Source organism: Heterocephalus glaber, unplaced genomic scaffold (genome assembly GCF_053883595.1).
Source record: "Heterocephalus glaber isolate CG9 unplaced genomic scaffold, H.glaber_assembly_v1.0 deba00001444, whole genome shotgun sequence".
NCBI classification, from domain to species: Eukaryota; Metazoa; Chordata; class Mammalia; order Rodentia; family Bathyergidae; genus Heterocephalus; species Heterocephalus glaber.
In genome coordinates, this window is record NW_028258297.1 from 6,904,602 (window position 1) to 6,922,947 (window position 18,346).

The following is an 18,346-nucleotide window of genomic DNA, read 5'->3' on the forward strand; positions in this document are numbered from 1 at the left end:
AAAAAAGAAATTACCTGTAATCTTATCCCTTAGAATCAGTGAGAACATTCTGAAGTATTTCCCAGCCCTCCACTAAATTGGATCGCATTATGCTCTATCTTTGAGCAAATGTTGGTCAGAGTTCTCCACCACAGTTTTTACATATAAAATAGTAATCTGGATTTCTATTAACTGCATGCTCCTTTAGGTTTTTAGGTTCCTAAGGTGTGATCAAGAGGTCAGTAGCATCTGGCTCCAGATTTATGGAATCAATCTCTGGGTCCTGGTGATTCTTTTTTTTTTTTTTTTTGGTACCAGGGATCGAACTCAGCTCCTTGCGCTTATGCAGCAGGCAACGAAACCACTGAGCTAAATCCCCAGCCCCTGGGTCCTGGTGATTCTGATGCCTGCTAGAGATTGAGAGCCATGGTTTTAGGCAAACTCACAGCAGAAGCACCTTAACCTAGGAGCTAGATGAACTCCTGGCCAACCTGAGAGGGTCTCATGGAGAGTGTCTGGGCCTACACCGACACTGCCAACCTTTCTCTCTCTTCTTGCACTCTCTTTGCCAAGAAAAGCACAGGAGGCAGGCTTTCCCCTGCTCTTTCTCTGCCTTTCCTGGGACGAGTGGCTGTTTCCCAGGCTTAGTCTTTGGCTCTTCAATCCAATTATCCACAAGCACTCTGTCCTGGCAGGCACACAGCTTCCCTGACACTGGACTCCTGACCCTCCTCAGCCCCCATGGCTTACTTCTTGGTCACTATTCCCTCTACAGAGGTCTCTCTCTGTGTGTCCAAGCAATATGGCCCAGCAAAAGCCCACCATACCTTCCAGCCTCCCTCATTTCTGAGTCAGTCACCATCACTTTCTCTTTTACATTTCAAATATTTCTTCAGTTTTGCCTTTTCTTTCAACTCTAAGTTGTTGCCTTTTTCTCTTACCTGGCCTATTTCAAGAAACTCCTAATTTGTTTCTATGCATTTTGTTGCCCTCCTCTAAACCACCATTCATATAGCCAGCAGAACATGTGTCACACACACCCCCGGACCTGCTTATAAGACACCCATCTTGAGAATAGAACCCCCAACCATATCTGTACATTAGGACCCACAGCTTGTCGCTGACCGATCCAGGCTGGCCAATCAGACTGTCAACTGAAGCTACTGCAATTTACAGGGGGTGGGCTGGGGATGGGGACGGGACAGGCTCACAGTTTATTGCTAAGGAGTGTTCTGGTTCACATGCTTCCTGAGACATGTATGCTTAACTCTTTTTTTTTTTGGTACCGGGGATCGAACTCAGGTCCTTACGCTTGCGCAGCAGGCGGCAAAACCACTGAGCTAAATCCCCAACCCCTCTTCTTTTTCGTACCAGGAATTGAACTCAGGGACTCGAACTTGCCAGGCAGATGCTGCATCACTGAGCTACATTCCCAGCGCCCTTAACTCTTCTTAATGCTGTCCTTACCACAGAATCCTTTGCATAAATAACCTTACTGATTCCAAATGAAAACTTTCAGCTAACTTTCTTGCTCAAAAATCTTCCCTGGGCCGGGGATTTAGCTCAGTGGTGCCATGCCTGCCTGGCAAGTGCAAGGTCCTGAGTTCGATTCCCAGTACAAAAAAAATGAAAAGAGTAGATTTCTGAATTAAACAGCATCTGCTGGCCATTTAAAAAAAAAAAAATCTTCACTGTTTCTCCAGAGAACTGGAAACAAACCCTAAATCAGTTACAAGTTAAAGTTAAAGCCCTCCCAAATTTGGGACCAGTCAGACTACCAGCCTTTGCCCCATCTCTCTGACATATCCCACACTCCAGATACACCCATCAAACTTGCCGTTCCCAAGCAGCTTGTCCTCCCTGTCCTGGACAACTCCATTCGCATGCCAGGGCCCTCAGCTGGAACTCCTCTCTCTTCTGCCCCAGACTCCCAAAGCACTTCATTCTTCCTGTCATTCTACCAACCATAGATCATCTTGTGCCCACAACATGATCTATATGAGTACTCTCTCTTCTGCTCCTTGTGGCTATTCAGGCACAGAGTCCCTTTTTCCTCTCAGTCACCATAGCACCTGCCACAGAACTTCTTCCACAGTGGGGACTCAACACCAGCCACTGAGTTCTTGGCCATGCGTGGATGAAGATGAGGAAGGGTGGATGACAGAACTCACCCTGGCGAGGTCCAGGTCCGCTTGCTTCCGGTGCCGCCAGAAGGTAACTGAGGATCTTGAGTGTGGCCGGATCACTGGCTCCCCATGGACCAGAAGCTTCACAAAGACACTTAGGACAATCACACCATTTACCAACCACAGGAGGAGCGTTGGCATCATCCAGTCAAACCAGCCCACAGAACCTAAAGAGGGGCAGCGTTCCAGCTGAGCCTGACAGACCTCAGCAGTGTGACATCAAGGAGCCTTCTACCTCACTTCCAGAAAGGGTAGACAGTTCTGCAGCCTAAATACAAATCTTGCAGTGCTTGGCACCATGGAGTCAAGAGCCATAAAATTCCCAGCCAAAGACGGTTAGGACCTTGGTCTCACAACTTAAGTAAAGAACACGTCTGCCCTGAGCCAGGTACCCCCGATTCCTCCACACCCCCAACTCCTCCTCTCCCCAGACTGGGGGATTATAGGAGTGCAGATTCCTGTTTTGTTTTGTTTTTTCCAACTGAACTTGGGTTTTACCTGTTATTTCTTTTTTTCCTTTGGTACCCAGCATCAAACTCAGGACTTTGCACTTTCGAGGCAGGTGTGGTACCACTGAACTAAATCTCCCCTCCCTTTTTTACCTATTATTTCTAAAATGTAACTTATGCCAATCTCTGTCATAAGCAATCAGGGAGTGGGTGGGTGGGGACTACTCCTTTGGGACCTACTACTTTAACCATATGGTTTGTACACCGAGTTCTTCTCCTGACACAGCAGTTACCTACACCCAAGTGGCATGAGGGGGGACCCCACCTACCTGACTCAAATGACAGCATGCTGCGGCTAGAGCCTGAGTACGGATGCTGGTCTGAGTCTCCAGCCCCTCTCCATTGCAGCAGGGAAGTCAGGGGGTTAAAGGAGAGGCCCAGGAAGGTGAGAACACACAGCAGAATCCGAGAGCGGTCCACCATGCCCAGCGCTACAGGAGGAGAGTCCGGTTCATCTTTGACCTTCAAAATAGGGTCTCAGGGTTGGAATGAATGCTGTATGGGTTTTTACAGCATTTTACTTTTATATATGTACCAGGAGACAGACTGTAAGGCTTAAAATTCAAGACAACTAAGCTAGACAAGAAACAAAGCTAGGGAGGATCTAAGAAGTTCACAATTCACAAACTGTTGCTCAAACACTGGACCATTCACCCTCTTGTCTACGGAGAAAAGTACATGTTCCAAAGAACAAAAGCAGAGGAATTTTCATTTAAAATAGACCTCTACCACAAAAGAGAACACACTGCATGATTCTATTTCTGTAGAATTCCAGAACAGGCAAAACAAATCTGGTGACAGGAAGTAGATGAATCAATAGGGGCCTGATACTGGAGGGAATATGAACCATCTACCAAAGTCTGGGAAAAAGCTTTTTGGGGTGATGGAAATTCTCTATATTTGGACCATAGTGATAGCTGTATAAGTACACGTGTATGTTAAAACTCCTGGCATTGTACACTTAAAATTGTGTATTTTACTGCATTTAAGTTTTTATCTCAATGACTATGATCAAAGAACATGCTTAGCATGGATCTATCTAAAGAAACTGCCAGCTTTAAAAGCAGAACAGTTAGCCCAAGGAAACCACAGGCTTCAGGGAGGAAGGGTGGACTCAGATTTCTCCTGGGCTCTCATGTGAACATAGCATTAGGCTCCTTTTTAGCATTTTAAAACCACTTGAAAATTTATTCTGATGACTCAGAAGCCTAGTCAGTTCAATTTATATGTCATATGAGCTGTTATCAAACAGAATCATATCTATAAAATACTTTAAAAATAGTTTCTTTAGTAAAACTAAGTATCTGATCTAATAAACAGCATAGCCAAAAACATACTAAATCAAATTGCTTTTGGACTCAGAAACTGCCAGTGTCAGTATACAGTACAGGACCCAGTAGTCTCTATAGGTTCCCAGGAAGATCATTAGGTTTGGAGCCTCTTTTAACTAATCACTTTAAACTTCAATTGCCAGGGGCTTTTTCTGACAATTAAAAGCCCTTGGCTGGAATGTTATCTGTTAGATTGCAAATTGAAGTCATTTCCAGAAAGTAGGCCCAGAAGCAGCCTCCTCTTAAACCAACTGATCAGCCTCCAAGTGGTCTTGCCAGGCCCATTACAGGCACAGAGAGGTAATAAGGCGCCTCCAGCAACTCCCAGAGCCCAATGCCTGACAGCTGCTCTCTCCTGTGTCCCCAATTCTAGGTCTGGCATTAGTTCTTCTCTGATGGGTCCTTTTAGTAAGGAACGGCTAAACCTGAGGAGCTGTGTTCCCACAACCAAAATGTTTTCTTTCTTACTCTCCAGGACCTAGCTAATTCCACAGAATTCCCATTCCTTTCCAGACTAGGCCCTCTTAACGACTAGCCTGGCCACTTCTCTGTGGCCGCCCCACTATTAGAATAGATGGATAAGATTCCAAGGGTCAGGAGATTTTAAACACCTATACCTTTGCATCATCCAAAAGAGGACTTCCTGGCTCAGAGTCAATGGAGTAGGGGGAGAAGCCAGCCTGGGACCCTGAGTCAGAGGCTGGGGGGGACATCAGAAGGACATTCTGGTTAAAGTCATCAATCTTCAGGTCCACATCGTTGTCCACCAGACTGCCTAGGTCAATGCCCTTCAGAAGCTCTGCAAAGAAAATCGCAGCTGGGTTAGGACTGGGCTGGGCTGGGCAGGCCTGGGACACAAACGTAGGCCCTCCCTATTCCCACTCCCTACAAATACTCCTTTCTCAAGGAGCACACTTACTGTTTTTCTGATTTGCCAGCTTTAGTACCATGTTTTCCTGGCGCAGTTTATGATTAACCTGCTGTAAGTATTTGATATAATCAATAGCCTTCCTCAGAACGCCAGACTTGTGCATCTGGGAAAGAAGACAAGCAAAACACCGTGAAAGTCAGTGCAAGCCAGAGCGGAGAAAACCAAGCCCACAGCATGTGGGTATGGAGCCTGACCGTGGGGTACAAGCTGCTGGTTCAAACACTACCTAGCACTGGATAATCCCTATCTCTGAACCTCATTTTCTTCCTCCTTAACACAGGGATCAGAATATCAGGTGAATCCCAGGCTGGCGATGAGGGCTAAATGAGACAGAATGTGTAAAGAGCTTAGCCTCATGCCTAACATATAATTGACACACTATAAACATTAGCTACTGTTCCTACTTATAATAATCTGAGCACCAAAATAAACTTTAAAGAAATGACAAAAAACTTCAGCACTGGTATGTAGCTCAGTGGTAGAACACTTGCCTAGCATGCATAAGGGCCTGGGTTTGATCCCCAGCATGACAAAAACAAAACTGAACCAACTAACAACGAAACAACACCAGTATATTAATGGAAAGTTATCTTTATTTTACTTTATTTTGAGACAGGGTCTCACTATGTAGTTCAGGATGACTTTGAATTCACTATGTATCTAAGGCTGGGCTTCAACTCACAGCCATCCTGCCTCAGCCTCTTGAGTACTGGAGATTATAGGCATGTGCTACCATCCCCAGCTTTATTTTTTAATGATGGAAGGTTTTCTTAAGTAACACTATATACTTAAAACATACACCTTTTAGATTTGGAGGCTATAAGGAAAATCAAACTTTCTTTCACAGTAAGGATGAAAGTAAACATAATAGTAAAAAAAAATCTATTTGCCAAAAGGTACATTCATCTAAACACTAGAAATATGTGAAAAATCAATTTCCCTTGTTTTTTGTTGGTTACAGACTCGATCTGCACTTTCTCTCTCTTCTTCCCTAAAAGGTAAAATATTGCTAGCTACCACTGAACATGGCTAAAAGTAAGCCAGTGATGCACTCAGCTGCCCAAGGTACAGCAAGTCCCATACACTGGGATCCCTGGTGCCAGCAAAACAGTCAAAGGTCCTAGTAGGTCACTGCTTTACCAATCTCCAACAAGTTATATTTTGTTTGGGGGTTTTTTGGGTACTGGGGATCAAACTCGGGACCTTGCACTTTCGAGGCAGGCACAGTGCCACTGAGCTAAATCCCTGGCCCTACAAGTTATGTTAGTTAATATTTGTTAATATTTTATAATCTTGACAATACCAAGATATTTTAATAAGGCCACCTCTAACTCATTCTGGTGTTTGCTCAGTTTAAGCCTGGGATTTCCCTAATTCCCATGGCAGACACAAGTAGAAGGGATATGGTAGGGCACCTACCTTAGCATCTGTCCCCATGACTAGGTCCTTCAACTCAATGATTTTGTCATTGATGGAGGAGCGATACCGCTTCTCAATGATATTGTGTGTTGTCCGTCTCTCTCCTTCTTTGGGGGGCTCGAGCTGCTTGACTCCCCCAGGCACCTGCTTAATGGGCACCTTCTCTTGTCCCATCATCACAGGCATGGTTGTCAGAATGGTGCCACTGCTGCCCACCAGGGTCTAGAACAGGGACAGAATTGTGCCTTTGTGAGTCTGAGTGAAGCAAGGTCACACCATGAAGCTGCTTGCCCTTGGCAGTATGGCATCACCTGGTGCTATGTGGTCTAGGACCCTCCTGAGATAATTAAGGAAGGGCCCCAAAGGCCTCAGGAGCTATAGCATCTCAGTTACTACCTCTCTTTCAGAACCACTGTTGAGGAATCATATGATTAGAGGATTAATATGGTTAAATATTCCTTAACTTTTGATCTAGGGGTGTCAGAAACAAGTTATGAGATTTTTGCTTTGCTGTCAAACTGTTAACTACCTCTGAATCCACACACAATGAACCAAATTAGCTGGCACCAGAGAAAACTCTGTTCTGGTATGAGACGTATTTTCCCCTCTCAAATGACAATTAAGTAAATTACTGCATTTCTTCCTACAATTTGCCCATCAAAGAGCTCCAGGGCAGAACTGACACTATAAATCAGAGCCATTTTACTAAATAAATAGGCCAACCAGAGAGGCTTTCCCCTTCTATTCCCATCTCTGCTTTCCCCTTTTTATTTCTATGTTTACTAATTTTAGTTAAATTTTCTTCAACAAATGAGTTCAATATTCAAACGGCCAATAAACAAAAAACTGCTCAACTTCTTTAGTCATCAAAAAATAATTCACATATAATGAAAGCTATAAATCTTAACTTCACGCCTTGATGTGGCTTTGCCTATGTATACAATATGCATAGCCACCCAGGCTAAGAAATTCTCTCTTCTTAGAAGGTTCTCTCATGCTAGCCCCCACCCACCCCCACCCCATCATGCCTCTGACTCTTAAGTTCTGACTGGCTAAGTTCTGACTTTTCAAATTTTGAGATGGGGTCTCACAGTCTTCCTACCTCAGCCTCCCAGAGTGCTGAGATTACAAGTGTGGACCACCATACCTGGCCTGTTTTTAAACTTCACATTACTGGAATCATTAGTGTGAACTCCTCTGTGATGCGTTTCTTTTGCTCCATACTATTTTGGAGGTTCAGTTGTATCTTATACAACAGGTTTTTTTCTTTCTGGTGGGTATACTTTCATTGTATGAATATATTGTAAGTTTTTTATCAATTCTGTGGATGGACACTTCGGCTGTTACCAGTTCTTGCTTATGAAAAGCTAATGCTTCTGAATTTTACTCCTTTTTTTTTTAAACATCAGACTCTTGTTATAGGATGCTAAAAGAGGTTGCAATTCCACAACAAAAGGATGAATACCTTCCACACCTCTCTCTTGGTGCCTTTCCCTGCCTGATGGTCCTACGGTCCTTCAAAAGCCAAACCCCAGTAGCAGGACATAAGCAGTGATGGCCCTATGTGTCCAGAGCTGCTGCCCAGGAACATGGGTTCCCCTGATTTGTGTGCAGCCCCTGTAGCTCCCAGGACTCCCATCTAACACTGGAGGGCTTCTTCAAGAGAAAACAAAACTAAAAGATGGGTGATATGACCAGAATATTTCTTAGAGCTTCCAGTACATATTCAGCATGTAGACTTGAATATGTCCAAAGACTAACACCCCCACGAAAGGAGATGGAGAGAAAGAGGGTGGGGGAGAAGGCAGTGCTCACTGGTACTTGAAGGGCAGCCGTTTGGATGGGGGTGGTGAGGGCAGTGAGGGCTGGGTTCTGGACTGCAGCCATGACAGGGCTGCCATCTGTCTTCAGTGTGGTCAAAACAAGAGAATCTGTCTTGATGATCTGAGGCTGGACCAGGACCTGGATGAAGAAAAAAGAAAAGGAAGGTAGAATTGTTTTTCATATTTTGCATTTGTTTTTTATTACACAGACCCTTTAAGCAAGAGCAAGAAAATACAATTTTCATGAAACTGAGAATCAAAGCACAAAATCTCACAGAAGCCATGTTCAAAGCTGGCTATTTTGTACAGCCTGAATACTGGGTAGAGGGGGAGACAAAGGATAGCTAAAGAGGGTCCTGAGTCTTAAGGCTTCATGTTTTGAGGAGGCCAGTGCTAGCTAGCTATCTGGCAGGAGCAGAGGGGGATGACTTGCAGGGGATGGCTAAGGAGGAAAAGTTTGACTCTGAACAGAGTCGCCATGGCCAGGAATGTGGTTGAGAAGCAAAAAATGGTTAACCTGGGCTGGGGATTTACCTCAGTGGTTTCGTCGCCTGCTGTGCAAGCACAAGGACCTGAGTTCAATCCCCAGTACCAAAAAAAAAAAAAAAAAAAAAAAGGTTAACCTGTTTTGTTTTTTTTAAAGATAAATTACAGGGCTGGGGATTTAGCTCAGTGGTTCTGCCACCTGCATGCAAGCACAAGGACCCAAGTTTGATCCCCTGTACCAAAGGAAAAATAAAAAGATAAATGATAGCCAGGCACGCTATAATCCCAGCTCTCTGGGAGGCTGAGGAAGAAGGATCACAAAATTGACCCTAGCCTGAATAACTAAGTGACTTAAGACCTTGCCTCAAAATAAAAAACAAACAAAAAAATGAGCTAGGGATATAGCTCAGTGCAAAGGCCCTGAATTCAGTCCCCAGTAATGAGGGAAGAAATACATCTTACTTTGTTAGTAAGAAAATAAAAACGTTTTTCTGACTATAAAAATAATATAAGCTCATTCCTAAAAAAAGCAATAATGCTTAGTATCCACTGCAGAAAATAGGAAAAACAAAAAATTATAAGGATGAAAATCATCTGAGAGACAGAATTTGGCATTTCTTTTCTGTTTTATAGCCATTATGTGTCAGTGATCACTACCCCAGCCCTTCCCAAGCATGTGTGGGTACAGTCCCAGATCTCTGCTTCTGGGACCCGGATGCCCCATTATCCCTACAAGATGCTCCATGTACTCGCTGGCTTTTGCTTCTCAGTATGCAGGACACACCTTCAACCAAGGACTAGATGACAGCCCCAACCAGTAACTCCTTGAATCCATTCCAGCCACATACCGGGACCTGCTGCACCTGGGGCGCAGCAACGGTCTGCACCGTGGCAGGGGCAAGAGTCTGCAGTGTCCCATTGGCTGTCTGTGTCAGCACCCGCTGGGCTTGTACCGTCTGCACCTGCTGCTGGATGGTGACTGGCTGTACCTGGGAGGATGTCACCAGGCTTTGGACTTGAGGCTGAAGGACTTGGGGGAAGAGGAGAAAGAAGTCACATGGATGAGGAATGTAGACTGTCATTGTAGTTACAGTAATAACCCGAGGATGGAGCATCTCATAAAGATTCCAACTCCCCACCTGCTGCTGAGAAGATGTGCACAGTCATTTACAAGCTGGTTTAGAGAGCAAGAAAATCCCATAAGGGCTACATCAATTTCTGAGGGAACAAGTACAAATCGTTTCATTACTCTGGGTACTGGAGTGGAGATAGGGGAAGCTAATCAGCAAATGACTGAACCCAGCAACAGAGTTAATAAATGTTGAGAATCAACAACTACTCCCCAGGTCTCTACTTCTTCCCACCCTTTCTGTATGGAAAATGTGCAACGTTTTCCCTTTATCTCCCCCTCCTTCCTGAAACTATCAAGAGTCTTTCAAATTTGGAGCAACAGTCATCCTGCCCAGGGATTCCCCAGTCAGTGGGATGAAGTACATCACAGAAAGATGAGCACTTCAGTCGCTCAACACATGCTGAAGACCCACTATCAGGCCCACTGCTCAGACACAGCACTCTTTTTTTTTTTGGTGGTGGTATTAGGGATTGAATCAAAGGCCTTGCACATGGTAGGCAAGTTCTCTACCACTGAGCTACATACAGCCCCAGCATTTTTTAAATTTTGAGTCAGGGTCTCATTAATTTGCCCAAACTGTCTTTGAACTTGCAATCCTCCTGCCCCAGCCTCCCAAGTAGCTGAGACTGCAGCATGTATTACACACCTAGCTTGCAGCACCTATTTTTAAAGCTGTATTCATTTCCACAATGTTTGCTCAGGAGCTGTTTGCTGAATGACTGGTTCTCCCCTGTGGGTGCCTGATCCTGGTACTATTTAGCCAAGTTTTAGGCCTCATTTTATTCATGACTGTGACTAATTTTATTCAAGGCCATACCTCTAGTTATCAGGATGGTCCTGTGTCTATCAGGCTTGTTGGATCTGTTTACCCTTGAAGCAGGCTCAACAGGTATTAAGGTCTTTGAGCAAGCAGAATGTGAAGCAATCCTGTACCAATTCATACAATCAAAGACGAGAAACTTGTCCAGATAGGACCAAACTGACACAACACTGTCATCCTTGAAGGGGACCAAACTACCCACAGTATCTATAAACAGGCACACAACTCTGGAACCTTCTGAATCACCTTGGAAGCTGGTAGCTGCATTCTGGTATATCAGAGGCTGTTGGATGATCCTCGTCTGAGGAGCCGTACTGAACGTTGGGGTGATCATTACTGTCTGCTGCTGCAGCTGGGCTGGAGGTTGAGGCTGGGGCTGGGGCCGAGGCTGGAGAACAGGAGTTGCCCGTGGTGGGGTAGGAACTGCGGGTGGAGGGACTTTGACTTGCAGGGCTGCAGCCTGAGGGGAAGGAGCCGAAGGAGAGAAGGAAGACAACGGGACCTGGCTAAATGACCGCTGCATGGAGGGATCCACAGCTCCGCCACTGCTGCCCCTGCCATTGTTGCTGCTGCTGTTGCCACTTCCATTGCCACCTCCTCCGCTGCCACCACTACCACCTCCGCCGGGGAAGGAGCTACACAGCTGCTCTGAAAACAAGTCAGGAAACTCTCCCACTTGATTGCTGACAAACTGCAGCATCTCTGTGAACAAAGGAAAAGGAGTAATTTTACTGCCACACAATATATTAACTTTACAATTTGCTTAAGAAACTGAGGCATCAGGATTAGAGTTACAGCTCACTGGTAGAGCACTCGCCTACCATGTGCAAGGCCCTGAATTCCAGAGAGAGAAAGAAAATGCATACAACTGAGGCATGAAAATCCAATGGCTTTTCTAAAACCATGGCTGAAATGGCTGGGGAGACACTGAAGCAGAGGGGAAGTCATTGTCCTGAGGTTTTAGAGCACACCTGCCTTAGCCTATGAGGCCACCTCCAATCTCAGAACTGCCTCAAAAGCACTAAGGGACAACAAAGTTAACAGCCCCAAATCAAAGATTTTTAGGGGTAGAAAGAGGGGAAAGATCATTTGTGAAGACCAAAGCAGGAACCAAGGTTACACAGCTTTTTGAGGACACTTCCAGGATGACAACTAGTTCTCTGCCGCCCGCTCTGTTCACTTGACCACAGCTGAGCAGCATCAGGAGGGCAGAGCAGAGCAAGCTTCCCTATGCTGGACCTATCTCACATGGCCCCTCTGGCAGGAATCCTTCTCTTTGAGTGAGGCATCTGTGGGCCAAGGGGCTCTATCTTTCGGGAGAGCATACCCCCATCTCTAAGCCCTCAATTCTCAGCCCAAAAGGCTCACACCTGCCTCCAGAGCTTCTTCTCAAAGGTGTGTGTGCCATGTCCAACCTGCTCCACAGCTAACAACTCATCTCTTGTGACTCTTTCCTTTGCTTTTCTTTTTTCTGGTTGATCCTGAGGTCTGTTTTGTTCCACTTATTTTCAAATCTGTAACTTTTCACTGCCCCTATTCCTTCCCCTTTTCTTACTCTTAACACATTCCGAATAAGCTATGGCTTGTTCTTATTTTTATTAGTATATATTTGTGACATATAATAATTACATTACTTTTGGAGAAATAGTACATATACCTGCTGCATCTTATCCCAATCCAGATCCTGTTCTTATTTCTCTACAAAGATCACCTCCTTGTTTCCTATCATTTATTTATTTTTTTGGTACCGGGGATTGAACTCAGGACCTTGCACTTGTGCGGCAGGTGGCAGCACCACTGAGCTAAATCCCCGGCCCCTCCTATCATTTATTTTTTACTTTATTTTTTTTGGTACTGCAAGTGCCTTCCACTTGCAAGGCAGGGGGTGGAACCACTAAGCTAAATCCCCAGCCCCTATCTATCTATCTATCTATCTATCTATCTATCTATTTATTTATTTATTGGTGCCAGGGATCGAACTCAGGTCCTTGTGCTTGCGCAGTAGGCCCTCATTTATTTTCTATTTTGCTCTTTATTTGTATTTTAAGTTTCTCAAGAGAAATCATGTGATATTTAACCTTCTGGGTGTGATTTATTTCACTTAAGCATTACAGCCTCACTGTACATTCATTTTTCTACAAGTGACTCAAATCTGTCCTTTATTGCTGAGTAGTATTCCATGGTGTATGTGCATACACATATTTTCTTTATCCATTTATCTGTTGATGAACTTATAGGCTACCTCCAAGCTATTTAGACATACACTCCCGTCCTTTTAGATTTAGCATCAAAATGTACTTTGCATACAAAGCACAAACACAATTGACAAGTCTAAATACAAACTGAAAAATAACCATTGTTTCACTCAATGATTTCTCCTTTTAGCTCTTAAGTATAATTATAGAGAAGTATCTTAGCACTGGATAATTCATAAGCAACAACCCTGGTAGTGTGTTGCCATAAACAGGGTATACATTTATCACTGTAATATGATGTCTTTAACTCTTTCGAGAAGATGCCTGGAAGACTTATAGCTCGGTCAAATGGAACTTCTATTTGCTACTGCTTGTTCTTAAATCGTGGTCCCCTTTCTCTAAACTTTTTTTTTTTGGTACTGGGGATTGAACTCATGACCTTGCACTTGGGAGGCAGTTGCAGTACCACTGAGCTAAATCCCTGGTCCCTTTCTCTACACTTTTAAGGTCACAGGACGCAACAACTAAAAACCAATCGACACAAAAAAGCACTATTTCCATTCATTTCCTAAATCTGCAACAGCTCTTTCCTTTCAAGTCTCTGATACTGTGGGACAAGGGCAGAGTGTGTGTGTATCTGGGGTAATGAAGAGAGTTACATGTTGGGCAAGCAGAACACTGTTTCTAGTGTGGTCTCTATATGGATTAACTGGAGCTTAGCAATTCAATTCCAGCACCATAAGCACTGTCAGTTCAACCTGCTGGGCAAACCAGGGTTTCAGCAGACTAAATTCCTACAGTGGTACATCTTTCCAGCACCCTGACCCTCTGCTGTGCCCTCACTCAACCTGTTGTGTGTGGGAGGGAGAAGTGGGCAGATGGCCACATACTACAACTCCTACCAATCAAGTCCAATTCCAGATTATAAAAAGCTTTAACAAAATGATCGAGAAAAACCTAAAAAGTTTTCAAGCTTTCTAGAACTCCTGTAAAGTTCCAACTCTGGGACATGAACAATGACAATCAACTCTGCTTTTCAGAGGCCCTCACTTGTTTTCCCCATGGAAAGCTTCGGAGAGCAGAAAGCAGGGGTGGCATGGTGTGACTCAAGAGGCAGCCCAAATACCTGTGTGAATGTGGGCAGTTACTTCCCTCTACACCTCAGTTTCCTCATCATGGAAGGTTGTCTGGAGAATACACACTGGGCCTCTCTGTTCTGAGGATCAATAAAATAATGCATACAAAGTGCCTGGTATGGGGCAGGCCCTTATGAAGCTCCTTATTAGTGGTATATCTAGAGCACCCACAGCACAGCACTTGGACCTGCTTATTCCATCTCATCAAGTACTCTCAAAAGCCTTCTGCGGGGGAAGATACAGGCTAGTGTGCAAAGGTCACAAGGCTTAGTTCACAAAGCAGGGTAAGAGTGTGTAGGCTGATGGAATGTGACTGCTTTAATTTAAAAGGAAAAAAAGCCTCTCAGCCCCCACATAGAAAGCTCCAGTGGAGCCATCTCCAGTCAGCCAGGCAGGTGGGCCTGGCTGAGTGGTACAGAGGGGGCTATTAAAATGAACATCTGCAGGAAGTGACGTGAGGCTGGGGGTGGGGGGGGCGCTCTGCTCCAGCAGGGCAGGGTGCAGCGCACAGAGCCCTTTGGGATCCTATCTTGCCTGCAGTGCCAGAGGACAGGAGGCCTGGAGAAGCGAGGAACAGGTCCCAGGAACAGTCTCGCTCTGTAACTCTGAGTTCCACCCTGTGGGAGCATTGTAATGCCTCTTCACTGTTCTCTGCTCTGATCATTTGTGTTCCACGATTACACAGGCTCTCAATTCAGCAGAGGGCCATGAAACTCAGAAAAGGGAGGCCTGGGAGAAGATTTTATGGAGCTTTGAAAATGAAATTCAGGTTCTTGCTGCAGCCCACAGAGCCCAGGGCCAGACAGACTTCCTAGGAACTGGGCCGACATACCCCAAGTTCACCTCATTTCCCCTTCATGTCACATTTCTGTTTTTAGCTAATTCTTAAAGTTATGTCTAAATTGGTTAATAAAGTATGTGGGCCCCAAGAAATTTATCTAGGTTCTGTCTCTTTAAAAGCAAGCAACCATAACGAGACGCTCTGCTTGTCATCCATCCAGCAAATAGCACTGGCCTCATCCAAAGAGATTCTAACTTCACATATACTTTACAGAGCTTGTGACCTACAGGTAACAGAAATAACTCTGTCCAGCTCAGTTTTGCAGCAAGTATGGCAAGTAAGATAACTTGAAATCTGCTTGGATTAATTCTGGTGAGAAATAAAGATTCCAAAGCTCCCAGATGAGGGAATCATTTCTCCAAACTGCACGGTAAGTCAGTAATCTTTAGTAGGTATTTGTTAGCTACTGCTACCTAGCCTTGGTGGTAGTGGTGATGATGTGTGTGTGTGGTGGTGGGGTTTACAAGAATAATTTATTCTTGTATTTTATATTTCTGTATTTTTGTTAGAAAGCTATGTTTTCAATTTTTTAAAATTGTAAAACAAATACATTAGAAAAGTTTAGCAAACAGTAAATGAGAACAAAAATAAAGATCCACCAACTCCACTATCCTGGGATATCCACCGTTAATGTTTTGATGTGTGTTCTTTCAGACCTGGTCCTACACAGCACTTGCTTGCACATACAAGTATGCACCTATGTTCAAAGACAGCTCCCACCTAACATGCTAAATGTACCCTGCTGCTTGTTTAATAAAACATGAAGAGGATTCAGTGTTAACCATTACGAATATAATATATTTTGGTGAGCCCCACAGTACTGAACTATATTGTACTGGGAGCACTAGAATTTATTTAACTACTTAGCAATGGTAGATGGCTGCTTTCAATTTGTTAGCATTAATTACTAAATCATTTTCCATTTACCTGGTTATCTTCTCAGAATGAATCCCTGGAGGTCTGATGGCTGGTAAAGGAGAGGAACATGTGCTTTGGGAGGGCTATAATAGGCTATGTCCCCACCACCATCTCTTCACATCTACGTCTGCCTGATAGTGGATAAAACCTGACATGGAATTGTTCTCTCTTTCATGACCAAGTACCAAATAAGGCTGAATGACTTTTTAAATCCCAATTTTACTGATCATCCATATTTCTTCCATTATAAATTGCCTATTCTTGATCTCTATTTTTCTATTACTATCTCTTTACTAATTTCAGAAAACTTTCATATATTATGGATACTTGCTCTTTCTTATATGTTTGCAATTATTTTGTTCATTCTGTTATTGCAATTAAGAGTCAGGATATCTTAGCCTTACGACCTGGGACAAATCTTACCTCCCCCCAAACTGCATTTTTCTCATCTGTAAAAAAACAAGGCTAACAAGTATCGCTAACTCATGAGGCTGTTACTATACAGTTCATGTAGAATCTAAAGCTGGGCAATTAGCCTTTGTATTATTATTATTATTTTGGTACCGGGGATCAAACTTGGGTCCTTGCACTTGCGAGGCAGGCAGGAGAACCACTGAGCTAAATTCCCAGCCTTACTCATATATTTATAGTGGATTTTTTGGGGGGGGACAGTTTTAATTCTTGCTTTGAAAATGCAAATTTGTCTCAGTGCATCAGACACATTAAAACAATTTAAACATATAACATGAATTTTACATTTTTTTTTTCCTGGTACCGGATCAAAACTCAAGACTTTGCATTTGCAATGCAGGTGCCACTGAGCTAGATCCCCGGCCCTATACAATTGTTTTTGCATGAAAGAAACACTAGTAAATACAGAAACCTACTTCCAGCTGAAATGAGCCAGGTAGGAATGTGCACACACGCACGCACACACACACACACACACCCTCTCAAATATCTAGATTTCAGACAGCCCTCATTCCACCTTCACAGTAACAAATAAGCTGTAACTATAAAAGTTTATAGTTTCAGGCCAGGGATTTAGCTCAGTGGTACTCAAGTGCAAGGTTCCGAGTTAGATCCCCAGTACCAATAAATAAATAAATAAATAAATAAATAGTACATGTTTCATCAGGTCCCTATCTTTTTTGGGGGGGGGGACGGGGACGGACCTTGCACTTGTGAGGTAGGCAGTGGAACCTCTGGGCTAAATCCCCGCCCTAGGTCCCTATCTTGAAAAAAAAGTCTTTTTCTTTTTACCCGATGCTTGAGTGTTGGATCCTAACCCCTTTTCCCCTATAAACCCTGTGTCTTTTACTGCATGACTATGCATAGCACAGTGACTTTAGGTAACCATATGTTGCACTAATGCAACATGTACAACTTTGTGTACAGAACTGACTACACACAGTTTAATATTATATAATGAAGGGTCAGGGGTTTAGCTCCGTGGTGTCACCGCCTGCCTCGCAAGCACAAGGTTCTGTGTTTGATTCCTGGTACCAAAAAAAATCTATATAGTGAAATTACATACTTTTGTGTTATACTTTTAAAATGCTTCAGTCCTAAGACTACATGGATATTCACCTGAACTTTTTTGGGGGGTGGTGCAACCTGGGAGACTGAACCCAGGGCCTTCACACTAAGCTATATACTCAATCCTTTTTGCTGGGCTTGATCTTGTGATCCTCCTGCCTCTGCCTCCCATGGTGCTAAGATTGTTTTTATTAATTTTATCTTTTATATTAGAGCTGCCCAACAACCACAAGAACACAGTAACCGTGTGTGATGTACATAGGCTGTTTGGGAATGAGATGGTCCACAACCAGCAACCCAGAGAGAGAGAGAAAGAAAGAAGCAAACCCGTACTCTAATTACCAACAAGTATCTTGCTGGACCACACAGAACTCTTTTATGCTGATGATTCTATCTCCTCTCCTGGGTTATTTTTCTAATAATTACAAAAAAAAAAAAATCAAATCTAAGGGTCATTTATGAGAAAGCCTCATTTCTCCACAGTTCTGCTACTTGTAGGTCCCATTGGTTTCTCCAGGAGTATTCAAGTCACCCAGAGGGACAGGGACAGTTTAGAAGCAGTCTCAGATACCATCCCATCCCACACAGAAACCCCAAAATCCACGCTACTCTTAACAGGCAAATTGCAATCTCAAATCAGTCCACTCAAACACCTGGGGCATCCCCCCTTTGTAAGAAGCTCAGAGCACAGGAACAGCACTGATGAGGAACACGTACATAGGGGACTCTGGGTCACTTTCCTGGGAAAAGGGAGTCTGGAGGAGGTGCTGCACGACACAAGTTTGCAAAATGTGATTCAAGCATTGTATGCATATATATATATATATATATATTTTTTTTTTTTTTTAATTTTAAGCATTGTGTATTTTAAGTGACACATCACATAACATTTTACGGCCAAGGAACCCACAAAGGAAATCTAGAGGGGGGGCTGTTTCTCAGATCCTGTTTTGTAACATGCACAAATATGTCATCTATTCTTTTGCATATACCAAATATTGTCAGAGTTAAAAACTGGGAGAAAAAAAAAAAAAGAAAAAGCACACAGGGAGCCCAAAGCATTTTTTTTGGTGGTGGTGGTGGTGGTACTGAGTCTGAATC

The 18,346-nt window shown here is 43.7% G+C and overlaps 1 protein-coding gene across 2 annotated transcripts in view; it reads right to left on the bottom strand.

The window, feature by feature from the left end:
* The window catches only part of Srebf2 (sterol regulatory element binding transcription factor 2), a 56,668-nt gene that overhangs the window by 20,831 nt on the left and 17,491 nt on the right, over nt 1-18,346 (bottom strand). For both annotated transcript variants that reach the window (XM_004845502.4, XM_087213827.1), the window contains exons 2-9: nt 10,863-11,318; nt 9,513-9,694; nt 8,171-8,317; nt 6,356-6,577; nt 4,925-5,039; nt 4,623-4,804; nt 2,944-3,136; nt 2,151-2,332 (exon numbers count right to left, since the gene is read on the bottom strand). In XM_004845502.4, the coding sequence (XP_004845559.2) occupies nt 2,151-2,332; nt 2,944-3,136; nt 4,623-4,804; nt 4,925-5,039; nt 6,356-6,577; nt 8,171-8,317; nt 9,513-9,694; nt 10,863-11,318 (1,679 nt within the window). The remainder of the gene's footprint in view (nt 1-2,150; nt 2,333-2,943; nt 3,137-4,622; nt 4,805-4,924; nt 5,040-6,355; nt 6,578-8,170; nt 8,318-9,512; nt 9,695-10,862; nt 11,319-18,346) is intronic.